Source organism: Oryza brachyantha, chromosome 7 (assembly GCF_000231095.2).
Source record: "Oryza brachyantha chromosome 7, ObraRS2, whole genome shotgun sequence".
Taxonomy (NCBI): Eukaryota; Viridiplantae; Streptophyta; class Magnoliopsida; order Poales; family Poaceae; genus Oryza; species Oryza brachyantha.
This window is the reverse complement of record NC_023169.2, coordinates 15,841,800-15,863,309: the sequence shown is the minus strand read 5'-3', so window position 1 is coordinate 15,863,309 and position 21,510 is coordinate 15,841,800. Positions and strand designations below refer to the sequence as shown.

The 21,510-nt window shown below is 40.4% G+C and overlaps 4 protein-coding genes, 1 non-coding gene and 1 pseudogene across 5 annotated transcripts; 3 read left to right on the top strand and 3 right to left on the bottom strand.

Annotated features, from left to right (window-relative positions):
* The first annotated feature begins 351 nt into the window (after positions 1-351).
* On the top strand, positions 352-423 carry TRNAD-GUC. Its single transcript has one exon. It is a non-coding gene; the product is annotated as a tRNA-Asp (tRNA).
* Positions 424-815: 392 nt separating this feature from the next.
* On the bottom strand, positions 816-3,920 carry LOC102705735 (UDP-arabinopyranose mutase 3). Its single transcript, XM_006657870.2, has 4 exons — positions 3,566-3,920; positions 1,801-2,051; positions 1,551-1,719; positions 816-1,415 (listed from the first exon to the last, which is right to left on the bottom strand). Exons 1-4 carry the CDS (start codon positions 3,884-3,886, stop codon positions 1,071-1,073), a joined length of 1,086 nt encoding a protein of 361 aa, XP_006657933.1. The 5' UTR covers positions 3,887-3,920; the 3' UTR covers positions 816-1,070.
* Positions 3,921-7,898: 3,978 nt separating this feature from the next.
* Positions 7,899-8,961, bottom strand: LOC102700818. The gene is made up of 3 exons (XM_006658723.3): positions 8,935-8,961; positions 8,674-8,762; positions 7,899-8,278 (listed from the first exon to the last, which is right to left on the bottom strand). Exons 1-3 carry the CDS (start codon positions 8,956-8,958, stop codon positions 8,089-8,091), a joined length of 303 nt encoding a protein of 100 aa, XP_006658786.1. The 5' UTR covers positions 8,959-8,961; the 3' UTR covers positions 7,899-8,088.
* Positions 8,962-10,581: 1,620 nt separating this feature from the next.
* On the bottom strand, positions 10,582-11,608 carry LOC102705450. Its single transcript, XM_006657869.2, has 3 exons — positions 11,584-11,608; positions 11,362-11,450; positions 10,582-11,019 (listed from the first exon to the last, which is right to left on the bottom strand). The coding sequence occupies exons 1-3, from the start codon at positions 11,605-11,607 to the stop codon at positions 10,845-10,847; spliced, it is 288 nt and encodes a 95-aa protein (XP_006657932.1). The 5' UTR covers position 11,608; the 3' UTR covers positions 10,582-10,844.
* A 3,823-nt stretch (positions 11,609-15,431) lies between these two features.
* On the top strand, positions 15,432-19,338 carry LOC102700543 (mitochondrial import inner membrane translocase subunit TIM17-2-like). The gene is made up of 2 exons (XM_040526144.1): positions 15,432-16,209; positions 18,972-19,338. The coding sequence occupies exon 1, from the start codon at positions 15,522-15,524 to the stop codon at positions 16,191-16,193; it is 672 nt and encodes a 223-aa protein (XP_040382078.1). The 5' UTR covers positions 15,432-15,521; the 3' UTR covers positions 16,194-16,209; positions 18,972-19,338.
* LOC102700258 lies at positions 16,219-17,220 on the top strand (annotated as a pseudogene).
* Positions 19,339-21,510: the final 2,172 nt, after the last annotated feature.

Sequence of the window (21,510 nt, the reverse complement as noted above, 5' to 3'; positions counted from 1 at the left end):
GACCTACAGCTATGACAAAATGGTTGCAGTTATATGAAATATACTCATCGAAAAAAACAAAACGATCAAGATAATTCGTGAGCAAAATTTGTATGTTTATATTTTTATCATTTTTAAAAATTATACTGGAAATTGTAATACAGTGAAAAAAAATTCTAAAATTAACTCTAGAGCCAACTTTTATATTTTATTTTTTTGGTTGTGGCCATTTCGGTCAGCAAGCAGTCAACAAAGAGCCTTCCAAGTCAGTAAGTAGAAATTTGAAGGGTCCATCCAATCCTTTTATTTTACAAAGAAATCTAGACAATAACTTGCATATAAGTATAACTGTTTTGCAAATAGAAACAAGAAGTCGTTGTAGTATAGTGGTGAGTATTCCCGCCTGTCACGCGGGTGACCCGGGTTCGATCCCCGGCAACGGCGTAATTGTTTTTTTTGCATTTTTTAGTTTTGAATTAGCCGACAATTGTTTGAGTTTGAAATGTAGTTTTGAATTAGCAGAAAATTGTTCAGATATGTAGTCTGAACGTCTGATCGACCAACATCCACTGAAACTTCAGAAATGCAGTCGTAGCTGAATACAGTTATCTTTGGAAATAGGGACAAGCACGTAGTAAATCCTCTCATTTCTATGATTAGGTGCAATTTGAGAGACAAAAGTAAGGAAAAGACAATTTAAATTGACACCAAATTGTGCATCCAGGGATGGTTTATGGCTTTTAATACAGGTTTTATCGAGGCGTAGCAAAAGGTAGCATAATTGCACAACAGCAACAACACATCTGACGCTGTGTAATTCCAGGGCAAAGATCAAGAACATAACCAATAACTTTATTCTAATTTGAAGGTGATTCGGTTCTGACATTACAATTCTTCCATCACACACACAAACACAAAATTGTAAACACCCTAGAACAGCCAGGACGGTTGTGCAGGGAGGTGACAAATTTAAGGTTACAACGAAGTGATCTCAGCTGCATCAGCACTAACAAAACCAACAGTATTCAGTATTCAGTATTTCAGTATATGATGTAGTTCACATGAACAAACAAGGTTTATACTACCACATCTCACTTGCTCTTGGCAGGGCCATTTGTGGTGGCAACGGCGCCCTTCGGCGGGTTCAGCTCATCCCAGGCCTCAATCCATGTGACCATGGAGTCGGCGAGCTTGTTGAAGTAGCCGTCTACCTTGCCGAGCTTCGCCCTCACTTGCTTGGCCAGCTCAAGGTAACACTTCTGGACAGTGGTGGCCTCCTTTGGGAGGGCTGCAGACTGGAAGAAGGGGATCAGCTCCTCCTGCCAGAAGATGCCATTGTATTCCTTCTTAAGGTTCACAAACGGGTTGCTTGCTTTGCTGTGCCAGATGTAGGGCAGGCCAGTCTTCACACCCAGACCCAAGTGATCTGTGATCACCTGTTTTACCAAATAGAAGGTATTAGCATGGATTGGATTGGATTGGTGAGAATAATTTAGCTTGCACAGTGCAGAATGCACTTCTGAAGGAGAATGAAAAGAACAAAAACTTCTGAAGGAGAGTAAAGAACAAACCTTGGTGCACCATCCTGCCCACATATCATCGTAACGACCAATAGGCTGGCCATCACCCATAAGACCGAAGTACATCGCAGGACCAATGAGCTCACGGTCGAAAGCAAGGTTCATTCCACACATCGGGAACAAAGTGCCCTTTGGAATTGTAAGAACAGCATCCACATACCTGATATCAATAGACAGAACATCAATTTGGCAAGAAGAGATCGATAAAGGATGAAAAGTGGCAAAAATGTACCATCAATACCTAGAGTTTCTCTCAAGGGGCTTGACAAGCTGGGTAGGGGCATCATAGTCAGGAATGTTGAGCCAAAGGCCATGAGAAACAGCAGTTGGGGCACCCTCACGAAGGCTGAAGGGGTACCCACGGACAAAATCAGCACCATCACGGTAAGGGTCATACAAAGTGTTGAAAAAAAATGGAGTGGAAGGGCTCAGAAGGTTCTTGATATGCTGCTCAAGTGCATTGATGTCCTTTCCCGATGGATCCTTCGCAACCTGAATTTTGCAAGGGAATAGGTCAGCAATGAGCCATCAGCAGCATTACCCAAAAAGTAACAACTGAGGACTAAAATAATGGCATCATATTCCAAGGTACAAACTTTATTGTGCATGGCATGTTCATGTGCCTATGTCAACTGTAAAATAACCTATAAAACTCGTACAAATCATCATTGAATGCAAGTAAGAACATGAAAGAGAAGATGGCATAACATTCTTTTACTGCAAACAACAGAGCCCCATTCATATAGTTAAGGATTTTTCTACAGTATATCCATACATCATAAGCCAGCCTAATGAATCATACAAATAAAATTATTTAGCAACCAGGTGGGACCCTTATGCTCATGTGCCTCATGTGAATACACATGCTATCTGCTTCTGGAGAAGAAACTGCAAAACAACCACTGAATGTGTCCAACTATGAAAACTGCCATGTGCCTTTATGTTAATTCTTACAAGAGTTTTGTTCCTGCTGCCTCTCAACTGATGACTAATAGTGCTTAATGATTTCATAATCTAGATGGATGGTTGCTCCTAACTTAAGATTGGCTTCATCCTAACGTTTTATGTTAAAGGCATCATTCCTAATTAAAAAAAAAATCCAGAAAACGATGTGTAGCCAATAACAAAGATAGGATGGCCCCAAACCAAAGTGCATATACTACGCAGTCCAAAGACACTACAGTATATAAGTTTACTTTTTTTCTTTCTTGTTTCTAACAAGAAAACATTGCTGTATTCTGTAGAAAAGATCAACAGACTACTGATCACGACCTCAAAGCACAAATAGAGTAATAAACGTACATATGCATTAACGCAACCGACAAAGCACGGCGGCAAGGCGATATATAGAAACATACTAAAACCCAGTGGGGCACCACAGATACATATCCTATTCCAGCTCATATCCCCTTCCAACCGCAAGCAATACAGGGCCAAGGAAATGTAGCTAGATCCAATGCTTGCTGCTTCTCGGCAGTGGGCTAAGTCAAAAACGTTCATTCCAAAGACCCAAACAAGCACTGTCAGATCTGACAAGCGCGACTACTTGCATGACTCCAAGGATCAAGGAGTTAGCTTTCAGCTAGGCAGATCAATCGTTCATCCGCAACACGTGAGAGTAACATTCAACCTACCCAGATCACAGCAGCAATTGACGATTTTTGCACTCTACTAAACTAAACGATCCTAACAAAAAAAAGGCTTTTTAAAAGGAGTAACAACACCAAAGAAATGGACTTTATACATTCCAAATCCTAAATCTCGCAAAACCTGACGCAAAACAGACATCACTCAACTGGGCAATGCCGACGAAGAAACAACCCAGAACTACACTACAAGGGCCAGATCCGATCCCCACCAGAGCAAGATCCCAAAATTCCCGCCCAAATCGCGCCATGGAAGGAGATGGACCGGACCAAATTAGAGTAAGATCCAGCGCGCCCGCATCAAAGCAGATCAAGATCTCAGCTCGTAGCGGAGGAGGAGGAAGGGGGGTAGTAGCTCACGAAGCAGTCGTCGTCGATGGTGAAGATGTACTTCTTCTTGGAGACCATGTAGCCGAAGCAGCGGCAGGCGGAGTCCTTGAAGGAGATGCAGGAGGCCTTGGGCCCGAGGATGCGGTTGATGTCGTCGCGGTTGTAGAGCTCGTAGTCGAAGCCCTCGGGGACCCGGATCGTCTTCTTGGGGTCGCCGTCCTGCACGATGATGAGGTGGTACGGCTGGAGGAAGGGCCTCCACATCTCGAGGAAGTCCAGGTTGCGGATCGTCGGGATCACGATGTCCAGCTCGTCCTTCAGCAGCGGCGTCGTCGACGGCGCGGCTGCCATTGCGTCCGGCGATGGAGGAGGAGGTCGGGGGACGCGGGGAGAGGGAGGGGAGGGAGAGGGAAACGGCGGCGGGTATAAAAAGGAGGGAGACGACGAGGTGGTGGTGTGGTGGGCCGCCGGTGGGCCGCCTTTTTCGTGGGCTTTGCTTGTGCAGGAAGGGAGCTGTGGTGGTGGTCCTTTGCTTCACTGTTTGGCCTGGATGGATAGGGTCCTGCCGCCGTCATCTTTTTTTGTTATGTTTCCGTTTATGTTTATGAATTAAATTTAAAATTTTTAACCTTTAATTTAGAGTAAATTTTAGGATTATTTATTGCAGTTTATTTTTCAGTCTTGTCTTCTACATCGTCAAAAACCCATATATAAAAGTTTTATTTATAAGTTATTCTTAATTTACAAATATGTCATTTATCTTTTTTCTTGAATAAACCAAATAATCATCAACTTTGAGTCATGGACATGGTGCCTACCAACAACAACAATGTTTGGGATGGTTGGCCCAAGAGGAAAGTTAAGGTAACTGGTAATGAAAACACGAATTTAACATGGGGAGGTTAAACATGATGTGTTTTTCGTAACAGTAGATGTGTTCTCTCGAGAAATTAATGTATCTCACATGACTAAAATAGTAGGACAACTGAAAATAGTGGACGTTGGTACTCTATGCTAGGCGATAAATGCTAAGGAAAAAAGTGGCAAAGACAAGGGCGGGGGAAATTAGGGCACAAGCCCTATGCTTAAGCTCAAAATCCCGATAAAAAGATGTAAGACAAATTACGAGGAAAAATGTCTAGAACTATTGAATAAGCCCTAGGTGTAGTCAGTTTTTAGCTTTGGCCATGTCTAGTGATGCTAAAAGAATTCAAACGCCTAACTTGATCATGCATCGATCATTATCAATATTGATCCATCCTAGTTTAACTAAATAAATAAAAGAAATGTAGAAAAAAAAGGATAGTTCATGTCCTCAGACAAAAGGCTACCACAACAAAAGTTGTGACTAGTCTTCCTCTTTTTTTTTTTTTTTGCATTTCTTTGATCATCTCATTTGCATGGACAAACAGTTTTAATAGGTTAAGATTCTCATAGGTAACTTCTCTCTAATATAATGACAGATTTATAGACCCCACTATATCTACCATCTTTTGTATAACTGATCACATTACGAGCATGGACAAGTAGTTCTACGTGCTCATCTTTTCGCTTCTGCTTATCCTTATATGTTAAAATTTTAATTTTTAAACTTAAATTTGAAGTTGATTTAGGTTTTTTCACCGAAGTTTATTTTCTAGCCTTGGTTTTTAAATCCCTAATAATATGTATATAAAAGTTTTATTCATAAATTATTTTTATTTACAAATATGGCTCTTTTTGGCTCCACCATCGGAGACGTGCTATAGGGGAAAAAACTGTCAGAAAAAAAAAACGTCTTTGAGTGAGAGCTGCGATTGCTTGAAGATTACACACTCCAGAAGTCCAGATACGCCTTTCCCCATCGTACGCCATATGTGGAACTATACAGGCACGTACACACCAGACTACTATGCTGCTGGTGCCTAGCTACCTGCAATATATATATATATATATATATATATATATATGCACGGTGTGATCATCTGTCAAGCTCGTACAAAAGAAAGGGTCGTAGGTTTTTTTTTCGGCCCTACGGTGGAGATTATTTCTCAGATTTTATGCATGTGTTTTTTGACCTACTAAATGTACGTTTTTTTAATAAAAAGTTTATCCCCTCGCATTTTCTAACGTAGATTTTCAGCTTTCTAGTCTTGTCTAAATTCATCAATTTATATATATATATATATATATATATATATATCGATTCATTAGCATTCATATGAATCTAGGTAATGCTAAAAAGTTTTACGTTGTGAAACGGAGGGATTAGTACTTATTTCTATCACTTATACCATTGAATTTTTAATAAAAAATCAAATAATCTTACGCCATTTAGTTCTCATCCATAAAGGAATACTGCCGAAGTAGGTTTCAGATTATACACGGATGGTCTCTCTCTCTCTCTCTCCATGTGAGATCCAGGGAAAACAAAACCGATCGAGATCACCTGTCAATGGCTGCCAGAAAATGATGGCCGCTCGAACGTAGGCACCAGTAAAGCAATAGCATACCCTTTTCTTTTTCAGAAAAAGACTAATAATACAGGCAGAGTACGTACTTAGCTTGATCAGATCCGTAAGTTTTTCAGTAGTTTTATATGGAGGGTGAGAAATACTGTGCGTCTTTCATTTCCAGCAGTAGCTGCCATTTCTTCATCCCAAGGGAAGGGAGTGAAAAACGTATCGATCTGGAGATGTAGTGTACTGTACTCAAGAGACTCTCTTTGTATATATATTCAGAATACAGTAATGAGATGAGCCCTAGACTTTGTACTTCTGTACATCTTCCTCGAAATGGTCGCTCATGGATTTGTTCATATCTTTGCCTGCCTTGCACGTCGGCCGGTGATCGCCGGGGTGCTTCTTCAATTCGCTTGGTACTTACGTACTCCAGTCTGTGTTTATATCGCTCGAAGATGGATGATGAAAAAAGTTTTGATTATGAAGTTAAGAAACTAATTTATAAAGATGATGAACTTATATATAGAAACTATTTATAAAGATATATAGTTTACCGGCTGAGGAAACATGATTATAAAAGTGGAAAAAGAGCTAGGAAGAAGGAACACAGCCTATTGGTAATTGTTCCATTTTTGCACAAAAGCTTTGCACTTTGATGTTAAGAGATGACTTTAATTCAAGTAGCCACTGATGCAGGGACAGGGAAGAAGGAATCGGCACGGTTAACTTGTGGTGCGCACGGACTGACCGAACTGCTTAATTACACGAAGGACCTGTCTGGAGTAATGACAATCATCTACGAACATAAGCTATGTTCTTCTATAAATGAAAAATGAGATGAAATATTTTTTATTTTTTTAGATATTTAATGACATATATGATAAAATTAACCACTAAAAAGTTAAAAAATCAATTTTAAAATATGAGATGATGAATTTATATATCGATTTTTATTAGAAAAACACAACACTTCGAAATAACAGTGCATTGTTTCGATTTTTATTAGAAAAACGCAACACTTCGAATCTATTACTACTTTTCCGTGCCAGGTAATTTAACTTACCCACCCCCACCCCTTACCTGAATGCGTCCTAACTCACAAACGTAATATTTATAATAATTAAGAGTCCTTTTTTATCATCCTCTAGATAGGACATTAAGATATCATATATTTTGGTAAAAACTCATGTCTCAATGTAGTGGTTATCGCAAGTACTTTTTTAATATATATATATATATATATATTATATACTTTCTCGAAAATACCGTAAAATTTCTCTAATTAAAATGTCATGTCTCCCAATCAAGCTAAGAAGGCTGATTGCTTTGATTTATTGAATTAAGTTGAACAAAGGGGAATTAAATTGCTCAATATACAGAAACCAGAGAATTAAGCTGTAACGCAAGGGGGTGATTTTGGCCTTTTTCGGATAAAAAGCTAAATGATATATTTGCACATAGAAATAATTTATGAATTATATATATATATATATATATATATATATATATATATATATATATATATATATATACACACACACACACTTAGTGATTTAAAGGCCAAGACTGAAGAAAAAAAGCCTCAAAATTTACTTAAAATTTAAAGTTAAATATTTAAATTTTGATTTATAAATATAAGTATATAGAAAAAAAAGATAAGTATGCAAGTTTGCTGCTGTATAGTTGTCATATTTTGACCCATTCAACGATTCTTTACAGACTGGAACAGCCAGGATATGGCGATAACCGTTACACGCTTTATTTGGCAGTTATCGCACAACTCACAATGTTTTCAAGAGTAGCTTTGGAATATTGTATCCCTAGCTCTGAAACCTGAATTCTGTACACAGATAAATTAACCGCTTGATTTTAACCGATTGAGTCGATCCACTACGTACAGATGACATAATAAAAAACACCAACTTAATTTATTTATTAATTCTTCAGAATACGATTTCATTCAGACACGTCTCAGATCGAGCCGGAATATATTCACACGTACATCAATCCATTAACCCGTAGAACGTACTAATTAATTAACTTCTCATGCATTTGGCTAGTATAGAGACTAAAATACAGCGCAGCAATTGAGCAATTAAACGCAGGTAATGATCAGTCGTCGCGGTCACTCGTCGTCGCTGCCGCCGCCGCCGCCGTCGCCGGGCCGGCGAAGAAGCGGTTGATCGCCGGGAAGACCTCCGGCCGCTGCGTGCCGAGGAATCGCCGGAACGCGTGCTGGCTATACTTCTCCCCCTCCTCCGCGTTCTCCGGCACCGCGCTCTGCCGGTTGTTCTTGTTCACCCTGCACCATCCACGTCGTTAAAAGTTTCGCTTCTAGGGTCTTTTCGATTTGAAGGAGTTTCATGTGAATTTTAGAGAAATTAACTAAACAATTCTCTTTAAAAACTATGTAAAATACATATGTTCCGAAGATGCTATCGTTGTTTGTTTTGTTTTTTATTTTGTAAAAATAATCATTGTTTTTATTGTTTATAAAGAAGCATGTGTACAGGGGCGGTGAAGGTAGGCCCCTTTGTCGGGGTTAGTTCTATATAATTTATTAACAAAATACTGATCATCTCTAAACATGATTATATTGTTTAATGGAGTTGACCCCGACGAAGCTTTTAGCTAGCTTCGCCACTGATGTGAAGCTGGAGCAGTGAAGGAGTTTGGAGGGATGCATGGGTAATTAACCTGACGTCCGGGTTCATGAAGACGTTCCTCGTCAGCGAGAAGACGCACATCCCTCCGACGAGCGACATGGCGGCGATCAGCGGGTAAACCTGCATGCCATCATCACCAACGCAGAGAACACACACACACAGCCACCACCACAAAAAGATCAAATTAATAACTCTGAATCTCTCACGCTAATTAATCTGCATGCATCACAAATCAAAATCATCTTTTTTTTTTCAAGAGGACTAAAAAAACCATGCATCATCGAGCACGTACGTCTGGCTTCACCCAGCGGCCCATATCGATCGACCCGACCCTAGCTCGCTCTTCCTGACGACGCAGCTGCAGCTGCTGCTCTGAAGAATCTCTGCAAGACTGCAACGAAATCCCTGAAACTGAAACTGAAAACAAAAGAGAAGAACCCTCTTCCTCTCCTCTCGATCGATCGTGTTGATGCTGGCAGTTAGCTGCTGCACAACGCCATGCAGATCGATCTCTGCCTGCGTGATATATATACTTCCTAATCACTCGACCTCATGAACGTCAAGAACGACACACACATGATTTTCTGTGGGGTGGGCAGGGCAGCTGACACACGCCATGCTTATTCGCTAGCTCGAGCTGTTGGAGAGCTCCAAAACCATGAGCCGCCTGCTGTTTTTCGCGGCCTGCGTCGCTGTCAAAAACCCTAGCTGTGCAGGTCAGGTCAACCCGGCTTCGCTTCTGACCGTCAGGCTGGGCCCCCCGTCGTCAGGTCAACGAACATGTTCTTAATTTGCAGATAGTGTGCTTGGTTTTTTTTTTTCTAATCTTTCTTTCTTTCTTGTATTGATCGATTGACTGAGATAGATGGTAATTAATTAAGATGATTTTTCTGAATCTGTGGGTGGGGAGTCCGGTTTTGAACATTCTGAAGAAGGATATGGAATGATTAAGCAGGTGGCTCATCGTGCCGCAGCTCATCCCCAGCTGCGATACGTCATACATGACAATAACAGCGAGGACACGTGCACGTTGTTACTGCTGCCTCCATTTTATAATATAATACAAGTTTTTAGTTGATCATTCGTCTTATTTAAAAATTTAGTATAAATATAAAAAATAATAAATTATGTCTAAAGTTCTTTTGATAATAAAGTAAGTCACAAGCAAAATAAATGATATTTCCATAATTTTTAATATGACGAATTGTCAAATATTACAAGCAAAAAATTCAAACATATTCTTTTAAAGTGACAAAAAAAGAGAGAGAACTTGGACCACATACTTCATCAAAGAAAATGTTTGTTTTTTCTTGTTTGTAGCTGCCTGCTTTAATTCCATGCATGCAAATTTCATGTGCAGGAGTAAGACATTTTATTATATGATGAATAAAAATACCGTGCATGTACTTATAATACTTACAGATAAAGAAGATGGGATATGGATACAAGATGGACGTGAGTGAGCGACAGACAGGCACTTCCAATTCGCTGCTCCAGTGTCCAACAAATCAAACAATGAGCTTGAAATTGCTTCCGGTACTAATTTAACACACTTATGAATGTTTCCCTTTTTTAAACAGGATTTCGTAGCAGGTTTAAAGCGGAGGAACTAATGGATAAACCTGAACCAAACAGGGTCTTAGGCTGAAATTGGCAGCACCTGGTGTAATTAATGTGAAGGATTAGGAACCAAAGGGCAAAGGCCCAATTCTGAAATGCCAAAACCATCTCGTCCGGCCCACCATATATTCTGGGCTACGTCTTGCTCGGACAAACACACGGCAATTTTAAACATGGAGCCTTTTTGCTGTTTGAGAATGTATACCAAAATTTCAGTAACTCTACATAAATAATACTTTGAGATATTAAAGTTTTAAGCTAGAATATATAATAACTAAAGTATTTTTAAGTATTATAAATTGCTATTAAATGGGCCAATATTCGATATCCTTTTCATCAGCAACTTAAAATCAGAGAGACGTAAGTAAGAGGATCTGTTTTTTTACCCCGCATACGCAACACTGAAATTATAACTTCTCATTGTTCTCCCGCTTTTTTTTTTCCGATTACATGATACAAACGCGCACATATATCACATTACATGATTATACATGAGACAATTAATACGTACGTATACGTTCGATCAGCTTCGTCGTCGTCGCCGTGGCTGCGCTGCCGGCGGATGATCGGGTTTGAATCTGATCAGTCGCGAGGGTCGCTTTTGGCCACCGTCGCCGGGCCGGCGAAGAAGCGGTTGGCCGCCGGGAAGACCTCCGGCCGCTGCGTGGCGAGGAACCGCCGGAACGCGTGCTGGCTGTACCTCTCCCCCTCCGTCGCGTTCTCCAGCACCGCGCTCTGACGGTTGTTCTTGTTCACCCTGCAGTGCACACCATCGTCAAACTTTTATATCCGTATCTTATGTTTATAAATTAAAATTTATATTTTAAACATTAAATTTAGAGTTGATTTTGAAGTTTCTTTTACCATATCTTATTTTTCAGCCTTTGTATTTCTGTATCACTAAGTACACATATATAAAGATTTATTCGTAAATTATTTTTTTCCTTCGCAAATATGTCGTCGACTTTTTAAAAAAAACAAAAGAAGGCAGTCTTAAAGTTATTTTACTGGCTCAGAAAAACATTTATCAAATCATATACTTTATATATAGAGAGAGACACACACAGAGAGAAATCTGTGGACAGGTATAGGTGATCACCTGACGTCAGGGTTCATGAACACGTTCCTTGTCAGCTGGAAGGTGCACAGCCCCGTCACGAACGACATGGCGGCGATCAGCGGGTAAACCTGCAGAGAGAGCAACAGAGCCAACTTATACACAGACATTAACTAACTAATTAACTCACAAACTACACGATTAAGCATAATCCTGAAAGCTATCTAGCGTATTGATCGATCGATCACCGGCTCCTCTACTTACATCTGGCTTCAACCAACGGCCCATCTCGATCACGATCGATCGATCGTCTTTCCTGCGTGTTCTGCGAAATGATCAAATATAGATATATGGACAGATCGATCGAGCTTCTGCAACACTGGAACTGAAACTGAAACTGAAAACTTCAGTGTCTCTTTCACTCTCGCGTTGATCTCGAGTTGCTAGCTGCACAATGCCATGCAGATCAGCCTGCGTGCGATATATATATATGGTGCCAGATGGATCACTTCCTGTGGGCTGAAAGGGTTTCCCCATTGCAGCATATGCATGCTTGTGTGTTCGACCTCCAAAACCATGAGCTGCCTGCTGTTTTCGCAGCTTCCGTTCCATCGTATCGATCGTTGTCAAAGTCTAGTTTTAGTTTTCCAGGTCAACTCCGGTTCTCTATATCCGAATTTAATGGACACTGACCACCAGCCCAGCCGGGTCAACCCTTTTAACACACGTAGGGTGTATCGTTTGATTTATTTAGAAAAAGAAACAAACAGTATATTTATAAATAAAAAAATATGTATGTGTTCTTAGCGATTTAAAATCTAACGCCGAAAAATAAGCTGCGATGCAACACCTTAAAAACTACCATAAATTTAAGGTTCAAAACTAAAATTTTAGAAATTTTAGCTTGTAAGAAGCGAAAAGATAAGATTAGTATATACGATGGCATAACTAGGATACGATGCTTCCATTAGGAGCGTGTTCGTGGGTTCAGATGATGCACGCTGATGACGTTTGGATCGTCTCAGAATTGTTGTTTTTTTGGACGCTACTTGTTCCTTTGGTTCCAGAGGCTTGACTTTGAATTTTCTATTGTTTGTTTCCTGGAGGAGATGGCTGTGAAGGTTATAGGTTTCTGAATCTGTGGGAGTGAATCCGGATTTGAAAAATTCTGAAACGGAGTGAGAAACTTGATAAGCTTGCTGATCATCCGATCCAGCTCGCCGTGATGGAATGAATGATCGATCGTCCATACCTGCGATACGTGACGATAGCGAACAACAACGAACATGTGCAAGGAAAAGGAAAAAAAACATGAACTTCAGACCACACACGTGCTTATCAGAATTCAGGTAATTAGGGTACGTTTAGATAGGGCTAAATTTTTAGCCCATGTCACTCGGATGGACACTTATTATACATATTAAATATAGACTAATTATAAAACTAATTATAGAAATGAGAGCTAATTCGCGCGACAAATTTTTTTGAGTCTAATTAATCCATAATTAGCACATATTTGCTGTAGCATCACATAGGCTAATCATGGATTGATTAGACTCAATAGATTCGTCTCGCGAATTAGTCTAAGATGATGAATGAGTTTTATTAATAGTCTATATTTACTATTTATAAATAATAAGTGTCCAAACATCCAATGTGACAAGAGACTAAAGTTTAATCCCTGGAAACAAAGACCCACTTATTTTCCTTGTACTATGCATGCAAAAATTCGTGTGCGAGAGTCAGACATATAGTTATAGGGTTACTAATATGATATAAAATATATTTCATATTGCAAGAAGTTGTAACATTTTTTTAAGATTCATCTATAAATCATGTACTAGTTTATATTTATATACATGTCCAGATTCACCGTCCATCGTTTGTACGAAATAAAGAAGAGTTAAATATTTTATAAGCGTGAGATGGAAATAATATATTGATAGAACATTACAGCAAGACATCTTAGATGTACGCCAGTGACAGGGTACTTCCAACCCAGCTGCTAGGACAGCCATGTGCATGAGTTAATTGAGCATGGCGGCGTCCAGACAAATTATAAGTCCAACAAACACGTCGTCTTTAGAAAATCCCCCTTTTAATTCAGAAATGAGACTGGCTAGTTATCCAGTAAAAATCAGTTATGTTTTTGTTATGCTGTAAACTATGGGTTTGTTTGGATTGAGGTCAATTCTTGAGCTGCCAATCATTTGGTAGTTTTGAGGAGGATTTGGTTCTACTTCCTTCATATTATTTTAGATGACATCGTTGATCTTTTGTCATATATTTGAATTTATTATTAAAATTAATTATAACCTATATTTTTTTTCATGTTCACATAATTTTTATTAAAAATAAGTTGAGCGGTCAAATATGTATGAAAAAGTCAACGATGTTATCTATTAAAATATTAAAAAAATATTTAGATTAAGATCAATTCATGCCAATTTAGTAGTTTATAAACAACACAACTCTTCCAAAATTTTAGTAGTGCCCAAGGCTTGTCATTACGAATTTTTTGGTAGGGTTTCGAACTAAACGTGCCATCCATGCATTACATGATTAAAAAAGGGACTAGCTATATTTATGGCGCCATACCTTCCAATAAAAACAAAACAATCAAACTTTGTGACATTGTAAATTATATATATTTATGACATAATTACACTTCATTTTTCTAGTACACACTATTGAAGTGAATTAATTAATGTGGATTAAAACAATTGATTGTCCACTCAAAACTGGCCCTATTCTTTTTTTTGAATGAATGGAATAATGGACCAACGCGCATGTTTACAGAGCTCCTAAATGGTGTTTTTGTTCAAAAAAATTGTATGTACTGAGTTCTTAGAAAAGCGTTTTAAATCAGTTTAACTTACGGTATGGTTTATTCATTTGTATGTACACCTAAACGGTATAACTTACGGCTGGACAAAAGCTCGAAACTTATGGATCGGATCAGCTGGTATGAAGCTCTCCTCGGATCGGTTCGAACTCATAGTTTTAATGAGTTAAGTCAAGCTGGGCTTTAGTGAGCTGCTCGTTTAGCCCATTCGTATGAAAGATCACTATATTTTTTTTTATATATTTAGAACTTATTAACCAGTGCTTAGTCCTATAATCTTATCTAAACCATTATATTTAGTATGCCATTTATTAGTTAGTATATATTCTTATATTAATATATGATAATATGATAAATATATCAATTATAGAGATATTTTAAATGAGATATAGCTAGTTAACAAGTGAGCTTAACGAGGCAATTCATGAGTCGAGCCGAGCTAGACTTTGAGCTTGTTAACGTTAACGAGCCGAATCGAACTAATTCGATAAGATAACGAGTACAAACAAACCAAGCTGGCTTGTTATCCGCCCCTACTCAAAATTGTTGGTGCAAATCATTTAGTTATTCAACTAAAAAGAGCATGGCAAATAGGAGATAATGAGAGAGGGGAAGGGATGGAGGGAGAGAGAAGAGAGAGATTTTTCCAAGTCCAAAATATGGCACCATCAACTCCCTCTTATCACTGAAATTAAGTACAACTAAAAAGCCTTATTAACAATTAGTAAATAATTTGTGGGTAGAATTTATATATATATATATATATATATATATATATTCTTAGCAATCTAAAAACATGCTAAAAACTAAAGAACAAGATCGACTCTAAACTTAAGTTTAAAAATTTAAAATTTAGCCTATATGCGTAAGCATGGTGAAAAGATGGGAACTATATCTCGAGCAAAGCTGTTTTAGAGATTTCCAACAGGCTTCAGCGGCGACCTTGCACGGCCTAGCGGGCTCGGGTTAATTTAGAGAAATTTGGGCCGAAACTGACGCTCTCACTCTGATTCTGGGCCGAAACGAATCACGCTCTGAGTTTGGGCTGAAATAGACGACCCACTCCGAATTTGGGCCGAACTCTTCCTCCTCGTTCCCCGAACGCGTCGCTCGCCGGAAAATATCTCCACCGTCCGCACCGCACCGCCTCCAGCCTCGCCCCGTTCCCCGAGCGCAGTCAATGACAGTGGGCCCCACAGACAGCGGGGCCCACCTGCAGTGAGTGAGCGAAGCGGCTTCCTCTGACACGAACCGAATAAAGACACGAGCACCGGGTGGAGGGAGGAAGCCTCCCCCCATTTCTCTCTTCTCCCCCAAGCTAGGGTTTGCGCCGCCGCCGCCGCCGCCGAGGAATCACATGGGGACGCCGGAGACGTCGAGGGAGCCGTGCCCGGACCGCATCCTGGACGACGTGGGCGGGGCGTTCGGGATGGGGGCGGTGGGGGGATCCGTCTTCCACTTCCTCAAGGGCACGTACAACTCCCCCAACGGCGAGCGCCTCGTCGGCGGCGCGCAGGCGGTGCGGATGAACGCGCCGCGGGTCGGGGGGAGCTTCGCTGTGTGGGGCGGCCTCTTCTCCACCTTCGACTGCACCATGGTGTTCTTGCGCCAGAAGGAGGACCCCTGGAACTCCATCATCGCCGGGGCCGCCACCGGCGGCTTCCTCTCCATGCGCCAGGGCCCCGGCGCCGCCGGCCGCTCCGCGCTCGTGGGCGGGATGCTCCTCGCGCTCATCGAGGGCGCGGGGCTCATGCTCAACCGCGTCCTCGCCACGCCGCCGCCGCTCCCCGCCGATGACCCCAGCCTGGCCGCCGCCATGGCCGGCGGCGGGATCCCGGGGATACCTCAGGCGTCCGTGGCGCCGCCGCTGCCCGAGGCCGCGAGCTCCAGCGGCGGAGGGGGATGGCTCGGGGGCCTCTTCGGCAAGAAGGAGGAGGAGAAGAAGCCGAGCCCCAGCGCCGGCAAATCGGAGATCTTGGAGAGCTTCGACACGCCCAGCGCTCCGATCCCCTCGTTCGAGTACAAGTGAGAAAAGAAAAAAAAAAGGTGCGATTTTTATCTGGTTTCCTGTTCAATCTGTGCCTGCCGTGGACAAAGTACAATCGAAAGTTTCAATTTATCCTTGCGTTGCTGTATGTTTCCTGTATTTTGTTCGGTTTGGTCCAGATTTAATTCTAGGAGCTTGTGTTCGTGCCGTGGAACTGATTTATTATCATACAACCAGATTTTCGTTAGTACTTCGTAGTTTACACCATGTCCAGCAAGAAGGTTCATACTTTGCTATCCGAGTAAGCAATATGGTCGCGCTATATACTTTCTCTTCTAGTGTTTCGGCACGTAGATTGAGCCTGAGGGAGTTCTTGTTGGCTCGCGATCTCCATTGCTCCTCCGTCCACGAGTCAACGTCCAAGCATAGAATCCTATGAGGGATCTACCCTCGTTAACTACAATGGAGCAGCCTCGTCCTTTTATGGAAAAAGGGATCCATGCCCAGACCGCATCCTCGATGATGATGGTGGGGGTTTTGGCATAGGTGCATTCGGAGGTTCCGCCTTTCACTTTGCCATGGGCTTCCGCAACTTGCCCAATGGTGCACGGATTGTTGGCGGCCTGCAGGCAGTCCGCATGAATGTGCCACGCATTGCTGGTGGCTGGGGTGTTTGGTGTACGCTCTTCTCAACCTGTGATTGTGCCATGGTGTTAGCATGTCAGAAGGAAGACCCCTATAATGCCATTATCGTTGGTGCGGCAACCAGTGGCATACTTGCCATTTGCCAGGGCCTTTGTTCGGTTCTTAGTGCATCCGTGCAAGGTGGAGTTCTCTTGGCCCTTGTTAGTGGCTTTGGGATCATGATGCACAAGTTACCTGAACGTGATATTGGATCAATGCCAGTTGACGATCCCACAGAAGAATCGCATGTTGGAGGATTGTTTGATGGATTATTGCAGGAGGAGGATGAACGGAAGAGCCACAACATCAGCAACTATACTGAAACTTTAGAGACTCTTGATATGCCAAGCATTCCTACCTCGTTTGAGTATAAGTAGAGATTTGTGAGGGGATCTCTCATCTGATGGGGTTTATTTTACTTCTTTTGATATTCCTCTGTTTAGGCGTATAACTTTTTTATTTATGTGCCTTTAGGCAATTGTTGTCGAATCTTGAAGTTAAGAACAAAGCTGCGCAGATGCAGACCAAACTGTCTATGTGGATGCTAGATGTTTGTTTGTGATCTACACAAGAATTAAGTGTCCACTTTTCACCTTTTCATATTTCTCCTGAGTTGTATGTACTTTTTAATGATGCATTCACTGTGATATTTGTTCAGGTCATTAGTTAATTGTTCCTTGCATTCTTTGTTTATATTTTTCATAGGCCTAGCTGCACAAGAACCATGAGGTCGAGTGAATTTAATGGCCCAAAGTTTTTGTTGAAACCTTGATAGTTATAAATGGAGCTTATGACTTGTGATTACACAAAAGCACAACTATTCATTTGCTTCTCTACGAATTTCTTTATCTTATGATTTTAAGGCGGACCCTTTTTCTGTCCTCAAAGGCTTCTAGCTATCACCGCTCTTTTGTCATCCCCGCAGCTCATCCTCTTGCTGTTTCTTCTCTGTCCCTCATTAGCTCCTCCGTTAGGCCATGTTGCCCTGCCGCTCCCAGTCATGGAGCTAAAGGCTGCAGTTGCCTCTCTATTGTCCTTTCTTTCTCCTGTTCTTGAAATGCTAGGTGGAAGGTGCCACCTTGCTTCCTCCCTAGCTTGTTAAATCCTATTCAAATATAGTGGTCAATCTATTTTCACATGAATGTGAAAGTACAAAGGTGTGATTGGTTTTCACTTTTCATCTGTTCCAAGTTTTACATTTACTTCATGTAATTAAGTATGAACTACAGATATGGCATACTGATTACCTGAATATTTTGGTTATTTTGGCCTAGTCGTTTTCAGTTCAGTAAGTATTCACTCTTCTTTATCCATGGTCCCTGTTTGTCAACTCTATATGTACCTTGGAAATATTCACCATAAAGAGTGAACCTGGTGCAAGTACAAGCCATAAATGGAGATACATAAATTTTAAACTTAGCTCTTTGCTATGCTTAGAAGCTATTCCCCTGTCCCAACATATAACTACTTTTGGATCTTGACATGGTTTTTGAGAGCTACTTTGACCTATGTTTATAAAATAAGTTATTTTAAATAAGAACAGTTCCATATTATGATAGTTTGTTTAATGGTAAATCTAGTAAGTAGTAACATCATTCTTACGCGATCGATCTTTTTAATTTTTTAGTTTTGATATAGCCAAAGTTTAAAATGTTTTGCTTTGCATTGTTATAAAAGTATTTATATTTTGGGATGGAGGTAGTAGGAATTTTGTTATGATCGTCCAATATACCAGCCGCCTAGACAATTATGGCAGAAATAACTGTTTGTTTGATTAATTACTGTTGCTGTTCTTCTCAGTGGGTGAGTCTATATTGCTTGTGAAGTCAAATGTGCCAGGCGTGACGTGAATTACAATCCGGTTGTAAAGCCTAGAATCTGAAATAGTCTGGCCAGCTTCTGTCTTAGATTTTGATAGCCACAAAGAGATGAATGACATCTCTATTTTGTATTGAGTGCTTTGTTAGACAAGATTGGACATATGGTTCATCTCTGTGCTGTCTGTCTGGTTATTGATGAAATCTTTTGCTTTTGGCCTCTTGCTGCAGTGATAATTCATACATTGTTCCTGTATGCTTCATCTTAAATTTCATACTTGCTATCCATTAGCCATGTGCTGATCTATGTCTGCTACACAGAATCACAGGTGGGTTGATGGCCACTGATGCTTAGGTGGACTGATCACTCGGGATGAGGTAGTCTGGAAAAACTAGCTATATTATCAGGGAGAGGTGGAATGCTTCTGGATGGAACTCATGCGAGCGCACAACTCGTTTCTAGGGCTAAGCCTCCCCACTCAGGAAGGTCTTGGGTGCTGGCTCTTATATGTATTAATAATAATGTTATAACGTATGTGAGGCTGTGAGCCGTTTTAACATGATGATGCTGTTGCTAGTAGTAGTAATACCTATACCATTTTTGTCGTGCAATGTAATGGGCGTTGAAAAAGCCTTCTTTAACTTGTGCCTTAGCCTGGCTTCTAAAGTTTTGACACTTTGAGTGAGGATGTTGCTATGCAACCTGTCTTCTCACTGATCCTATATTCTGGTGAGCTTCTAAAGATGTAGCAGGTGCAAAACAAGTGTTTCACGCAAGCTTATTGCTTGATTAAGATGCATTTCTGTTATCATTTGGTCTTGTTCGTGGTGTATACGAAGTTGTAGAGGTTTATCACTTATCAGGACATGAATATATTTTGTGTACCAGAGAGGCTTTTGTCAACAGCTAGCCTTGTAGCCGGTGTGTGCTGTCTGGTGCTGCTTACCGTCAGCTTTGTACAGGTGAGGTAGTCAGTTAGCTACGTAACATTGCAACTACTGGTTGATGTCTACATTTGTTAGTGGTCTTTCTGCTCAGATTATCAGTCGTGCCGTGTAAGCGAATGCTTGACTGCCCCAAAGTTTACAATGCAGCCTGATCAAGCTACAGCAAGTGTTCTAGAATATCTTAGCGGAATACGGAATGGCAGATTTGACATGACGACATAACAACAACAATACTAGGCTTTCTAGTAAGGGCGAAAACTCTTTCTGGAATTGAGAATATGAACCCAATTTAAGTAATTTTTTTAGGGAAAATTCGTTATTTATATAGCATAGGTAGGATCCTGAATTCAAAAATTGCCGTTCCATTCTATATCGCAGGTCACACCATTTTCTTTTATTTATGCCACAACCGTGAGCTGCTGTCATTTCTTCCGTCTAAGATAAGCAGGGCCAGCGACTTGATCTTGCAAAATGTCCACACTAGCCCGGCAAATAGCAGCAGATCTGATGCAACAACGACGAGCCTGTCGCCGCCGGTGATAGGAACACACATGGGATGGCTAGAATGATGGTGCTAATCACTGGGCGACAATGCAAGAGATCGACATCGTTGGAAAAGACGAGAAGCATGCTGATGGGTCCATGAGTAAGCAGCTGGATTAGATTTTCTCTCTGGTAATGATGCCGTAGCCAACAAGCTCTAGATGATGGATTGATGGCTTGAATAAATCAATAGCAAGGTAATTGAGTGCTCGGCTGTATGCACATGTGACCCAGATTTGTAGCAAGACAACGAGGATCAACGACTTCGTGAGTGGCGAGCTTGAGCTGACACGCAGCATGACGATTACTGAGAAGTCAGAACCTTGTGTAGCCTGATAAACTCATGAGACATGTATTTAGTGATTTTGGTCTGGTCGCGTTTGTAATTGGAAGATGAAGATCTGAAGGGTATTCTTGTCCAACGTAACACCGTGAGTAGGGAAAGTGATAGTTATGCTATAAACCAAACAAAAACACAACATACTGTGGTATAGGACAAAGTTAAAAATTTGTTGTGGTATGTTATGATTTTGAGCTTTAAGTCGTGCTATATATCAAATTTTCCTTTTTTTTAACCTGTTGTCAGAACTGAACCACGACACGTGCTGATCATACTGTGCATGTCTCACCCGATAAACCAAAGGTTTTTCTTAACCGAACGGGTACTAATTTATAAATATAACTTTTTATATATGCTACTTTTTAACCAAACGAATAATAATTTATAAATATAACTTTTATACCTTAGTGATACAGAAACTAAGATTTGAAAATAACCTGTGATGAAAAAAAAAATTCTAAAGTCAACCTGATATTGAAAATTTAAATTTTGGCCTACAATAAAAGGAGAAGAGATAGGGGATGGGGATGTGAAACAATTTTTAGCACACGGATATATGTACACCCGTCTGCTTGCATGCTATCTAAATAGTTATAAAAATATGAAAAAAAATTGACGAGATAGATTAATATAAATTATATCACTTCACAAATATGCAAGTTTAAATTTAACTTTTACAAGTTATACCAAAAAATAAATAAAATTGAAACTAAGTTGAATTTAAACTTACATGTTGGTAAATGATATAACTCATATTAAACTATCTTGTCAATTTTTTTATATTTTTTAATGACATATAAACAACGAGTACACTTACATCCGTGTGCTAAAAAACTGCTTTCGGATGGGGTTGCAAGATGAGAACCTGTGAATGAAACGACGAGTAAGAGGGTTTAAGTTCCAGATCAGGCTATCAGACTAACAAACAAACTCTTTACGTTTTTTGTGTGTAGTTCAAGAGAAGTTTTTTCATCTCAATTCTTTTCCCTCAAGACAGGGCAATCCAAGATTTACTTGCACAAATCGA